Genomic DNA, 13,429 nt, shown 5'->3' on the forward strand with positions numbered 1-13,429 from the left:
CCACGTCCTCACCCCTTGCGATAAGGGGTTGCACAGCTTTACCTGCTGGATCTGGCCATGGCCTCCAGCTGTGGCAGCAGCTGTGCTGGTGAGGGGGGAGCTGTGATGGGCAAGACCCCTGGCACTGTGCCACACGTGTCTGGTGGGGGGGGCTCTGAGAAAGCCGGGAGATGTGGGGAAACCTCGCCTGGCAGGAACAAAGCTCCGTCTCCAGCACCTGCACCCTGTTTTCTGAAGGGGTGAGGTCCTGCTGACCCCAACAGGCTGACTCAGCAGCCGAGGCCACTGCCACCATGGCCATCCCGCTGTCCCCTCCAATGTCTCTGCCTTTCCCTCCCCGCTTCCTTCCTCACTGTTTGTGTTGCTGACTTTTCCTGATGCTCCCACCCCAGGGGCGGCTGATACAGTGCTGCTGGCATCAAGCCTTTCTCTTGGTGCTTTTTTTTTAAAAAAGGGAAGGAAAGTTGGACCGGGACGCCTTGCTCTTGGAGGGGCTCTGCTCAGCTTGAACATGCAAAATACGTGTTGTCTAAACTCAGCCTGTCTTCCCTGGTGAGAGGAACTTTGAATTTCTGCAGTACCAGTGAAGATTTCTTCTCCAAATACCACTAGTTTGAGGACAAATACAGGGGTGGCAGCCAGCAGAGGACTGGTCTGGGTGGTGACTCCAGAAGGCATCTCATGAAGTTCAGAGCAGAGTTATGGTTCAGGTTTTCAGCGCAGAAACAGAGACCTTGTGGGACCCAGCTCCGTGGGTGATTGATTCATGACCCACCTGTGTTCCTGGGGTTGGGCAGAAAAACCCCTCTATTTCAATATATATATATTTCTTTTAACATAATATAATTTTGAATGGCTTGAGTAGGTAATGATTGCAAAATGCCTGTTGAGGCCGAGGAGAGGAGGACTGAGCATTGGCAGGAGGAGGTGTGGGACGTGGTGGTGAAGAACCATTGGGGGTTGGCAGGTTGGTGGGGCAGCGTGTGGAGTGCTCATGGCATGCCCGGCCTTGCTGCGAGCCTATTGAGGGCAGCTGGAGTCTTTCCATTGATTTCAATGGGCTTTGGATCAAGCCCATGGCATGCTGCTTGTTTACTTTGGAGGCCTTCTGAGGATAAAAACAAACTTTCAATGGCTGCTCTCTTTCCTCCTTTGGTGCAGCTGATCCTTGCACCCCGTGGTCCAGGGCTGCTGGACACACACCTGCTTTCTGAAGAGCCAGGAACTCGTGTGCTTTGGAAAGCTTGCTTTAGTCTTCCAGGGCACTAAGAGTTGCTATGAGCATAAGCGATGTGGTTCCTCTGGGGAAATGCCACAAGCAGCTTGACTTGTTTCCTTTCCTATGGTCAAACACTTGGCACCAAGGCTCACCTTCATGAAATGCTTCCACCAGAGCTCATCTGTTCTAACAGCAAAACATACTGATTTGCTTCCTTTCAAATTCTAGATGGTTATTGCCCATTTATTTGTCTAGAGCTAGCAAACATGCACTGTTCAGGTACTTTGTTAGTAAAATGAGGCACTAATTGCTGTAGCAATCGATGACATGTTGTGAAATGATGTTCATTTTGCTTTCTAGCTTGAGAAGCGCCGTTGCGGCAGACCTGCATTCTCAGAAAGCATAGCACTGAGAGTGCTGGCAACTTATGATATAGATTTACAGTACCAATTTATTCTCGTCTCTGCTATTTACTGGTGCTGTCTCTCTCCACGGGTTTGTGATTCTGCCTCTGCAAAAATTGGCTGGAAAAATGCAGTGCTCTTCCTCAAAAGGCTGTGAACTTGACTTACCCACGGCAGGTGTGACAAGACCTGTTAACTCCAGGTTGGACTGATCAAGTCCTGGATAGAGAATGGTCCTGTGGCCATTTTTTACTTGAGCATGCCACAGCAGTGGGTCTGGATGCTGGTGGTCTGGCCTGGGGGAGATGAGGTGACTATACTGTGGTCCTAGAAGAGTATCAGCTGCCTGTGCCATGCTGCTGGCCTCTCCAACCAGTGGCGGTGGGGTTGGGGCTCAGTTCCTTTAAATGTGGGTTTTGATGAAAAGTTTCTATCAGCAGTAGTGCTCTGGTGTGCCAAATACTGAATGGATGCAGGAATGAATCCTGCTCGGCTGGGTTTATGGTCTGAAATGGAGTAGGGAGGAGAAGCACAAAAATGTCCAAGATGGTCACTTGGTTCACGTTGGATAGGATGCATGATTAAACTCTGTCATCTGGGCATGTATGTAGGGAAGGACAAATCCATTCCTGGGTGTACAACTTTCCTGGGCTAGGCATGACCCATAAAGTCTAATCAAGGGCAGAGTATTGCTCTGAGTCATGATTTTTCTGGAGGCTATAGCATCCTGAGTTACTCATCCTGAGAGAATGAATGCACCGAGGCTATAATTATAGTAGTTAGACATCATTTATTCTCAGTCTTTAAAAGATTCTTGTCAGGAGACTGATAGGTTTGGGTCGTTATTTTTGTCTTCGTGGCCATATATATCGTGCAAAATGCTGAAACTTTACTATCTCATTTATGCTTCCTCTTACAGCGTTGTAGATCTCTGCCTGGTATTTAGGTTATGTAGTAATTCTACCCCATTTGCCATAGATTAACGAGGCTATAAAATAATCATAAAGCTGGGGCAGCCCTGAATTTTCATGCTCCTCACATATTTATATCTACCGTGAAATACTTCATCCAAAAGTAATTATCTGACTTCTTCAGGCTCCCTTTAATACTCCCTGCTGACTCAAAACGTAGGAGATGCTGCCCCATGTTTGGCTGGGACAGCAGCAGGGCGATGCCAGCATCCATCATGGACCGGTGCCCGAGGGAAGCTGAGCAGGTTTGGTACCTGTTGGGGAGTGCTGTCCCTTCCGAGTGACCGGCCAGTAGAGCCGGGGAAGGAACCCTCCTGCTGCCAGCCGGGGCTGTGGGAGGTGCAGGACGAACTGGCGGGGCTGGATGTGTTGCCCTGTCTGGAACTCCAGCCCCTCCATCCTCCAGACTTTGAACCTGCCACTCCTCTGGTGAGACCCCGAAGCGTTTCATGGCTCCAGGAAGGCGATGGACAGGACGAGTGGCGTGCACTCCTAAAATGCAAACCACAGAGGTGTGTGGCATTGCTCCAAGCTGCCAGGAAGCTGCTGCCTTAGGTCTATGTGGGAGGTGCAGGGGGCTGTACTGTCCCACCTGAATACTTGAGCAAGAGGTGGAAATTTTGTCAGGATGGTCTGTCAGTGTACAGAAGCTATTATAATTTTGCCTCTAAAGCTATAATGCTAAAAGTATTTTGTACACTTTGTTACTCCTCTGCCAGTTTGAGGGAGGGAGAGGTCATGAGACTGCAGGTGTGGAGTGACAATGGGGTTTTGTCCCTTCCTATCATTTATTTTTGCAGCACGTGAGAGCTGTCTGTCCTGTTGTTCAGTGGGGTCTCGGCCCCTCTTCTGCCAAGGCTCCTTGCTCCCCCTGGGGCTTGGGGACCATCTCCATGGGCTGTTACCCTACCCTGCCTCCATGGGTAGGAGGCACGGGCACGGCTGGCATGTGAGTGAGAGCAACCTGCTGCAGGGCTGGATACCAGGACAGCAAAATCAGCAGCTTGGAGAGCAGTTGCTCTTCCTGCTGCAGCTTCCTAAGGCAGCCGCAGCCTCTCCTCCATGGGTGCCTCCCCCTCGCAGGGCCTGGCACTGCAGCAGGCTGGCGCAGCTGGAATTGTCCCCTGCAGCGGCACTGTCACTGCCCTGGCCGTGCAGTGGCTCTGGGGAAGGAGGCGGCAGTGGTGTTGTTTTCTCTGCAGCCCTGAGGATGCCCCAGGTTTCCACCCCGTGCTTGTTTGATCTTCTCATTTCCTCCAGATGTGGCTTGGGAGTAGCACCTAGCGCAGATTGATTTCCCGTGTCACCAGTGGTGACTCTCCCCTGCTGATGAAGGAAGCCCTTCCCACAAAGCTGGGAAGAGGAGGATAGTTTTCCAGGCTCCTGCCCCATCCTGGAGTGGGGGATTCATCCCACGGATCCCCTGCCCCACCGTATGGTGTCCCTGGGGCAGGACTTCATGCCTGGGGAGCTGCAGGCAGTGATGCTGGTGTCTGGGGAGATCTTCCTACGGGTCCCCAGCCTGCCATTGCTCGGGTTGCTGAGCAAGAGCATCGTCAAGACACATTTTGTCTGAAAGCAGTCACAGACTCTGTGTGTGTGTGATGGAAACTAATCCTCTTTCAGCTGGAGATAATTTTTTTCTCATGTGTTTTCATCCTCCTTTGCTTAGAAACGTGGGGTGGTGTTTCCCTTTATTATGTATCTTTTCTGTGGAAACTGACTTTACATGGTTGTAGACTTCTACCCACCAAGAAATATGTGTGTATACGAATGTAAATACAGTTTGTATATAGGTATGCTTTAAATAATTACATGCATTAGTTGTCCTCACTGCTTCCAGATTGCGTGTAGACTTCTTGAACTGCATCCTCACCTGACTGTACAGGCATGGACCTGTGAGGTTCCACCGAGGTCAGGCATGCTGTGCCAAATAGTACCCCAAGGCACTGGCCGAAAAGTACCGGAGAAATGATGTTTGTATTGTAAAAAACTGGGTGACGTGTTCTGATGGCGATAGCTTGGCAGCGAGAGATGTCAAACCCTGACTTGTGAAACTGGAGCATATGCTATTTGTTTTGAACCTGACCTGATTTTGGAGTTCTAGGTACAGCAGGTATGAAAATGTGCCATTCGAGGAATCAGACTGCAAGCTGTTTAATCATTTATAGAGTTAAAAGGCAGTGGCACTTGGTTTCTGATGTGACGTGCTAATTAGCTTTACTACGGGATACAGACTGCCAGAAACTCATGTTCTGGCACTGTGGCTCTTGAGCTTTAAAAATGTGTTTACTTGTCACAGTGTTATGTTTATATCATTAGTGTGGAGCAATATATGTACAGCCCAAGCTCTCTTGAGAGGAGGAAAAAAAGTCAGGACCTCATTTAGGAGAATGTAAGGCTGCTGTTAAACAGGCTTATTAGAGGCTGTGCCTCATCCAGAGAGGAGAGCACTAGGTACCAGAGCTTCCCTCTCGGATGCGGATCATCTTGGGTGTAGTTGTGGCTTTCAGCTACATCACTCACTTGCCTTAGGTGCAGTTCAGTGGGCAAAACTGGGAATCGAAATTCCTGGTGTAGCAACTGGGGAGGGGTCCAAATACCTGCACAGGATGCTGTTATTAGCCTTAAAGGAAAGTGGGATGGCCCTTTCATGCAGATTTAATGTGCTTTCTAAATGAAAGTTTGTTAATGTGAATGGTAGTAGATAAATTTTTGTGGAAGTGTAGGCTTTTCTGAGAGGTTCCCCAAATTTGTGCTAATATAAAGGATTAAAGTAGGGTAGTTAAGATTATCTTGTGATTCTGCCCCCTCCAATAATCTCAAAGAACCAAACTGGTTTGCAAATGCCTTTTACTAGGAGTTGAATCTTGCTTCAAAAGCTCTCAATCAGGGCAGGCTGGATTACAGACATCCTATGCACCGGTGCTGCTTTTTAAGCATCTTATGTACTGAGAGGTTGCAACATCAAAGAGAGGGTGCCTGATGACTGTATTTCATTTTATCTTTAAGTTGGTAATTAAGAGCCAGAATGTAGCAAAAATTATTTTTGAAAAGTCGCTTCATCTTTATTTGGGGTTAATTGCATTAATGTTCACAGCTTCACAGGCTTGTTTCATGACAGGAATTAAAGTGCTGGGGGATATGCAGCTTCAGCATTGTCTGAGAAAGTCCTGATTCCCAAGTAATCCAGTTGTTAATGCTCATGAAAACTCTTACAAATCAGCACCTTTGGGCATTTTTTTAAACGTGTTTTTTAAAAGCAGTGTAACCATACGCTGTTGGCTTGTGGCTGGAGCAAAATCAGAAAATTCTGACGCACAAATCTGTGAGCAGATCTTCAGAAAGGAGAAGCACATCTGGGGGTGGCAGGATGAGGTGGGACTGCAGTTGGTTTCTGGTAGGAATTCAGTGGTGCCACAGCTTTTTGGGTCTTAGCAAGGACCTCAACAATTGTTATCATTGGCCTGAGACCATCGCAGGGTATGGGGGCTTGGGGGTCTGAACCTTTGGAGTTGAGCTAACAGCAGGTTTTAAATGGTGATGTGTGCCAGGAAACAGAACTGTTCCTCAGCCTTGCGAGGGCTGTCACAGTGTTCTTGGTCTGTGCTGAACTTTGCTGCTTGCTCTATGGAATATTATAAATATTGGTTGCAATCATGCATAGTCAATGTATGGGGACAAATTACGGATTGGAGTGTGTTTTAAAGCACCGGTTAAGACAGACATCTGCTAGCCCGTGTAATTAAGGCATTTTGAGCACATGCACCATAACTCACCTTTTACTGTTAAAGGTTCAGAGACCAAAAATGATCAAAGCTTTAATTTCGTTATCTGCCAGTGGGGACTCTGTGTGTGTGTGTGTGTCCTTTTTCCTGTATGTCTAATCAAAAGTTGTATCTAGGGGTTAATACTGCTTTGTAGATGTAAGGGAAGATTGATGCTCTTGTCCGATGTCTCACCGGTAGATGAATTCTCTATTCATGTGAACTTCATATGAGCTACTTTGAAAAGAAAAGCAGCAATTCAGCTAAGCGTCGTTCCATTCATTTGGGCACAGAAGATAACATGCAAGGAAGCCTGAGAATCCACTTGGGATCATCTTTTCCTGTTACGTTGGTAGCAAACCCTTGTTCTCTTTTTTTTTAATGCTCATTATTCCGGAACTACGATCAATAATATAAGGAAAAGCGTGAATCTGCCACACATCAAGTTTTCTGTTTTCTCTTTTCAAGTGATGTTCTCCTTAGATTCCTGTTGTGTGTAGGCTTATTCCTTACCAGAAATGAATGCCCTGTGGTTCATATGACTGTACATCAAATAGATTTGCAGTAGCTGTCTGCAGTGTTCCCTTGGAAGTGGTACATACCTCTACAGGCTTTTCCAGAGATATCTATCTTCCCTACCCCCCTTCCTTATAGAATAGAATAGAGATCTGGATACTACAGCCTTTGGAAACTGTCTGGATGTCCTACTGACTTTCCCTTGCTGAATGTTGTGACCTCTGTCCTGACTCTTAAGGAGCCCAGGTGTTATTTCAAATGAACCCACTTACAATCAGGTTCTGAAAATGGAAGTCAAGAAAAGTCTAAGATTAATTTGAATGGTTAATTCGTCAGCTGCATACGAAAACACCAAAATCCTTCAAAATTCCATTTAGCTGCTCTTTGCATCATCAGCTTGCTTTGCTCTTTTTTGTTCTGTGGGTGTTCAAGAGGCAGCACACCACGGTGTGACTGTGGCCACATGTACTCAGGTGGGTGAGGAAGGTGAAGTCCAGACGGCACTTGCTTGTTTCTGTTACCTACTTCATCCAGAAGGATGACAAGATGTGTGTGAAGCCCCTACTCATAAGAGTGGACTTCAAATCCCATGTACCCTAAGTAAGGGTGGGGAAAAGGTTCTTGCCTTGCTTTAGCCTACACGCGGAGCTATAATTTTACTATAGGATCATAATGCCTGTACAAGATAATGGAGATATTGATGGGTAAAGCCGTTGGGAGTACTGAGGAGGGAGGGTCTGAGTACATGTGGCTTTACCTTCTGAGACGGGGCCATTGCTCAGGCACATGGTAATTTATGAAGCATAAAGAGTAACCGTGCAGAACATGTAAGTTCAATTTAAAGATACCATGGAACATAGACCAACCTAAAAAAAAAAAAAACAAACACCAAAAAACAACAACAAAAACCCAAACAACTAAATCTCTTGTGCTGTGCTAAAGGAGACAACGCTCATCATCCTTAATTTTTCAGTCTGGTAATAGGGAATAGGTAATAGGGAAAACAAAAAAGCACTGAGAACAGCAGGCACAGAGCAGGAGCTTTCCAACTTTTCATAGTGGGTTGGTTGGATTTTCCTGGCGCAGGACAGGGCTGTTGCCTGCACTATTTCTTGAACTACAAAGCTCCTTTTCTTTTAGAAATGGAACTTGAAAATCAGATTTTCTTTTATTTCTGTGTTTAAATTTGGATATGACTTGACCATAATACACAGATGCTATTTGAGTTTTTCCTGCCTCATTCCTCTCCAAAACAGTGTTATCTGAGGGAATGGCAACTACCCGCTGCCAAGCCTGGTGGTGGTTCTGGCTTAGGCTATTGGAATAACTAACTCTGTGGATATTTATCTCTCCCCGTGGACAATGGAAACTTCTCCCATTTTGTATGTTTTTGTTGATGTTAAAGTTCTCTAAACACAAAATGGTGATGGGCAGCACCGGAGGAGGAGGAAGAAGACTTCCTTGCAGCCACAAGCTCTAAGACAGCGTTCAAAAGGGTGATAAAACTCTTGGGGTGGGTGTATGGCTGTTGGATTTCGCTGCAGAGCCCAAGTCTTTACTTGCTTCTTGTTGTATCAAGCTGTATCTCTCTCTGCACCAGCTCGCTTTGTAATAGCTTCTAATACATTTGAAATATAGTTGTTGTTTTCCCAAGTGAAAGCAAGGTTTGGAGAGATTTAAACGCCCTGGCAGCAACATAGCCAATAGGTACCAGCACCAAGAGGAGCCAGGGCTGCTTTTGCTTTATTATATGTAAAAGGAAAAAGTGTGATGTCTGGAGAAACACAGGTCCAAAGCTTGTCTAAAACAGGCGGTCATCTGTCTACAGAATTACATCACCCCAGCTATGACATGGGGCGGGGGGCGGGTGTCCCTGTGCATGAGCACAGGCTCTTGCAATACAATGAAGGCTGATTTAATATGGAACGAAATTAGTTTTGTGAACACTTGCCCTGTGCTATGGGCATGCAGGGTGTCTTCCATGAAGAGCATTTGGGACAGGGCTGCTGTGTAGCGGCTGTTTGCTGGCAGTGCACTTGGGCAAGCAGTACCAGCAATGCCATGGGATTTAGCTCTCCCATGCAGCCCTTATGCAAGCTGTTCCTGCCCCCCTTTGATTCATTTCATTACACAAGAGAGATTACTTTTACAGGTCGGTCTTGCTGATGGTTTTAGGAAAAAAATCTGCTCCTTGAGCAGTTTCTCCAGCAAGGTGCTGGTGGTGGCATGTGGTGCTCCCTGCAACTTCCATCCTGAAAAGCTTAGGAATTGTAAAATCTTCTGTGGGGGTCTTAAAAAAAAATTAATTACTTTTTGACTTCCACCTTCCCTTAGCTTTTAATAGGAAAGAGCCCACAAATGAAAAGTGTGGCTGGGTGGCATCAGCAGTTTAAGCCCCAGAAGGGCAAGGTGCTGCCTAATTTTAAACCAGCTATCAAGGCAAAGCTGGAGTCTCTTGTGGGCTATTATTTCAGTATTTATTTGCTGTGGGCTGTTTGTGAATTGCTCACCTAGCATAAGCAGCGTTGTTTTTCTCATGCAGCAAGTGTTGCATTAATGGAGTTAGTTTAAGAGTAGAGCAAAATCACCTCTTCAGCAGGTGTTGAGTTTAACCGGGACCGTGCAACAGCCAAGGAGGAGGTGTGGAGCAGAGAGGTGGCTCCATGCTGTGGGCATCTGCTGTGATCTGAGCTGGAAGAGAAGTTAGTGTGTGTATTTTGCAGGGGTATTCTGATCCTTTCCCCTCCCTCCCCTTTCCTCCACTTGCTGGCTCCCGGAGGTGCTCTTTTAAAATAGGATTTCTAGTGTACAATTTGAGCATGGGATCAGCCGGGAGAGAACGATAACAGCTTGTTTTCCACGTATGGCAGATAACAAAGCATCGGAGGCAGATCGCGGCGTTAGGTGGACGTGGTGATGAAGTGCCTGCCCAGCTTACGAGGTGCAGCGGAGATTAACGCTGTCGAGCGGTTCCCTTCTCTTGGAGTGTCTAAATGGGGTTGTCGTCAGGGCATATGGCAAAAGGGTTAAAATTTAATTAGAAAACATAGTGGTAGCTACTGGAGCTTAACAGAGCTTTATATAAGCCGCTAAGAAGGACAAGGCTGCTGTGTGAGCTGCTGGTAGGGCTGAGCTACTGCAGCCGCTGGCTCGGCTTTAGGCACGGCCGGCCAGGGCATGCCTGGGAATCTGCCCAGGAAGCGCCGTGAAAGAAGAGTTTGTTTTAAGGCTTGACCCTGGCTCTGCGCGACACCCCTGCCCTCCGCCCGCCGTATAAAGCCGGGCTGCCGTCATGCCAGGCGTCTGAGCGGGGGAGCGAGAGCCAGCGGCAGCCAGCCGGGACGGGGATTTTGTTTTGCCAAGGGAGCAGCTCATGGCTTCGGTGTTCATGTGCGGGGTGGAGGATCTGCTCTTCAGCGGGAGCCGTTTCGTCTGGACGGTGACGGTGGCAGCGCTGAGGAGGTGGTACGCTGCCCGGCTGCGGGCATGCCGGCAAGCCCTGCGAGCGTGGTGTGGCCTCCGGGATGTCTACCAGGTAAACCTCCTAGCTCCCCCCTAGTAACTACCCTGGGTTTTGGTGTTTGTGTGGGTTTTTTGTTTGTGTGGTTTTTTTTTTTTTTTTTTTTTTTGTTTGTTTGTTTTTTTAAAAGAGCCTCGTGCCACCTGATGGACACGTGCTGGCTCACCTGCCTGACCCCCCAGCACGAAGCCGGTGAGGCTGGGACGGTGCGAGGTGCAGCACATGGAGCCAGAGCTGCAGCTCCCCAGCAGATCTGTCATCGGTGCTGAGCTGGGGTCCAGCACGGCTTCCAAACAGCCAGCACTGCGCGTCTGGTTTGAATTCAGGTTTTGGGGAGGTGTTCTAAATGTTCAATGTGTTTTATCAGCCAGTTTATCCCAAAGCGTTTCAGCAGCTGACAGCCCCTCAGTCTCTTTCGTGCCGTCACTATCCTTGCACTTGGGATCTGGGGGACGGAGCTCAGCTCCCCCTCCTGCGTTGCTGGCACTCGGAGCACGATGCTGCCATAGGAGAGACTGGCTGGAGCTTTTTCTGCTGTTTGTGTGGCTGAACAGCAGCAGACTGTAAAATGATAGTGTTTGACATTACAAAGGCATTGCTATTTGGGGGGGCTGTGATGAGTCCTGCAACAACTGGGGGAGGCTCCCCTTCCTGCCGGCAAAAAGGCTGGCATTTACTGTGGCATCCAGTTGCAGTTAGGGTGGTGCCACTCTTTGGGCTCTGTTTTTGCTGGCAGTTACTTATTTTTGTGTGCGTCTCTTTTTGTCTCACGTGTAAACTGGTGATGTGTGCCTGGTCAGGGTGTCAGTGTGCGTGTTTGCTAGATTATGTTGAATGTTTCAAAGCTGCTTCTCCCTTCTTCCTGGTGTGTTGCAACACAGAGAATGACACAGCTCATAGCAAACAGCTCTCTAGAACTGTCAGGATGTTATTTCCATGGGAAAGTCATGCTAAAAAGACGTCTGTGCCTATTTAATCCCAAAGGGATCTGTTGCTATTTAGCTTTCAGGTATGCCCAGGAGTGGTAGAACAGCTTTACAGTGATAGAAGTGCTTCCAAGTACTCTAATGCATCTTGTACAGGTGATGGATGCAAATACTCATGGTATGTGTGACAACGTGTGTCACTTGGGGAATATGGCTCAAGTGCAGTTAGGGATTGCAGGAGTACGGGCATCATTGCTCCCCATCTGCCTGCCTTTACTGACCTGAAGAAATGTGGGATGCAGCCTTGGCTCCCTTCTTTCTCTATACATAAAATCCAGCTACACCTGTACTGTGTGGGTGTTATTTTTGTAGTCCGTTCATGTCGAGAGTGTGGAGCTTGGACTGCCTTTGCTCCCTGCTGCCTCCCCATGGAGGCAAACCCAATCCCTCCAGGGCTGGAATCATGGCTCAGTAAGGACCAGGGCTGGAATCATGGCTCAGTAAGGACCAGCTCTGACAACAGCTGTATTCAGCCTGTTCAGCTGCCATTCTCCGATGGTTGGCTTGAAGTGAAAAGAGATTTCCCACCCCCCCACCCCCCCACCCCAAAACAAAGCGTGGCTGTATCTCAGACTTGCTGTGTCCTAGTGGCTGTTGGTGGATTGATCTGTTTTGCCATCTTTGAGGAGCATCTCTGACTCTTGTGCCTGTGTCCTAAAGTGGGGATGTGAAAATGGGTAAAAAAGAGATTGGTCCTTCTGTCATCCTTCCAGGGGGCCCTTGAGCCAAAGGGTGGATGGGCAATGCCCCTTTCCCACTCCCCTCTGCCCACACTTTGTCACAGCGATAAGGAAAGTGTCGCTGGATTGCTGTGGATGTGCAGTGACCTGTTGCTCCAAGGGCCATCCCTCAGAGATGAAACCAGGCAGGAACAAGGTGACTCTCACGTTTTAATGTCAGGAATTTCCTAGTGGTAATTTGGGGTGTATTAAGGAGACATGGCTAAGGGACTGCCCTGCAGCTCTTCCTTGTTGGGCTGTGTAACACACAGCTTTTTGTGCTGAAGTCCTGGGCTTTTTGCTGTTAAAACCACTGGTGGTAGTGTGGCTGAGCCCGGTGGGTGCAGGACTGAGCACGCAGCATTAAATGTCAGTGGTCTATTTAGATATCGGAGCCCTGAAAGAGGTTGAATCAATTATTATTTTTCTTTTCCATTTTCTTTAAACACTTCAAGCTATGGGAATATCTACCGACTTGAGCTGGATGACCCCTGCATGCAGAGACGTGCTCCGAGCCATGCTGGGCTACACTTGTTCACCTTGGGTGCAGTGGAGCAATACAGGAGCAGAAGTTGCCGTGCAGAATTCTGCATGGCGTTGTTTCTCAAGGAGGTGGATGTTCCAGTGGCTATGGGACTAGGCTCTGATCTTGGACATAAGATTGTGTGTCCCATCATTACCATAGATCCTGCATTATCTTGGGCAAATTGTCTTCTTTCTGTATGCCCCTGTTCTTTGTCCGTGAAATGGATATAACAACAGTCTCCTACCTGCCAGGGATGCCATTTGCCGCCTTAATTTTTTGCTAGAAGCCCTGTAGTTAAGGGGCTACGTGGTTTTGCTTTGTGTTCTTATTAATATTGGCACCTGGACAGGTGCTTAACAAAGTCCTTTCCCACCTTGACTTCAAGAATGTTTGTATTTCTGTAACTCCTTCACATTCATAGTCCAGGTGTGAAAAATACCACTGGTTGTCTAGAATAGCTCTTCTGACTAAACTTAAGCTTCTGCCCTCTCTTGAGGACTCCCTGGGCTGTGCATGGTTAACAAACCAGGAAAAAGTTGGAACTTTGTCCCTGAGCTACACGCAGGGGATGTGCAGGGAAGGGTGAGGTGACAGTCACTTGTGCTGCTGGTCAGCCCTGGAGGCTTCAGTTTGCTCTGATCCGTGTTTGGGATTCACATTGCTTTGTGGGTCAGTGGCTATTTTTGGGTGAGCTGGACATTGCTAAGGCCTCTCTAATCATCGGTACGTTACTGTGGTGAAAAGAAAGCCAGCAGGATTTCTTCTCCCTGGGCTGCTATGTTTTTTATTGTGGTGGTGGTG

The 13,429-nt window shown here is 47.8% G+C and overlaps 1 protein-coding gene across 4 annotated transcripts in view; it reads left to right on the forward strand.

Annotated features, from left to right (window-relative positions):
* Window positions 1–13,429, forward strand: part of FRMD4B (FERM domain containing 4B) — a 137,180-nt gene that overhangs the window by 40,585 nt on the left and 83,166 nt on the right. The window contains exon 1 of one of the 4 annotated variants that reach the window (XM_005229958.3): window positions 10,055–10,412. The exons of the other annotated variants lie outside the window; for them this stretch is intronic. Coding sequence (XP_005230015.1) covers window positions 10,251–10,412 — 162 coding nt within the window. The 5' untranslated portion in view covers window positions 10,055–10,250. Of the gene's footprint in view, window positions 1–10,054; window positions 10,413–13,429 lie in introns of those variants that run through there. 4 annotated transcript variants of the gene reach the window in all.

Source organism: Falco peregrinus, chromosome 5 (assembly GCF_023634155.1).
Source record: "Falco peregrinus isolate bFalPer1 chromosome 5, bFalPer1.pri, whole genome shotgun sequence".
Taxonomy (NCBI): domain Eukaryota; kingdom Metazoa; phylum Chordata; class Aves; order Falconiformes; family Falconidae; genus Falco; species Falco peregrinus.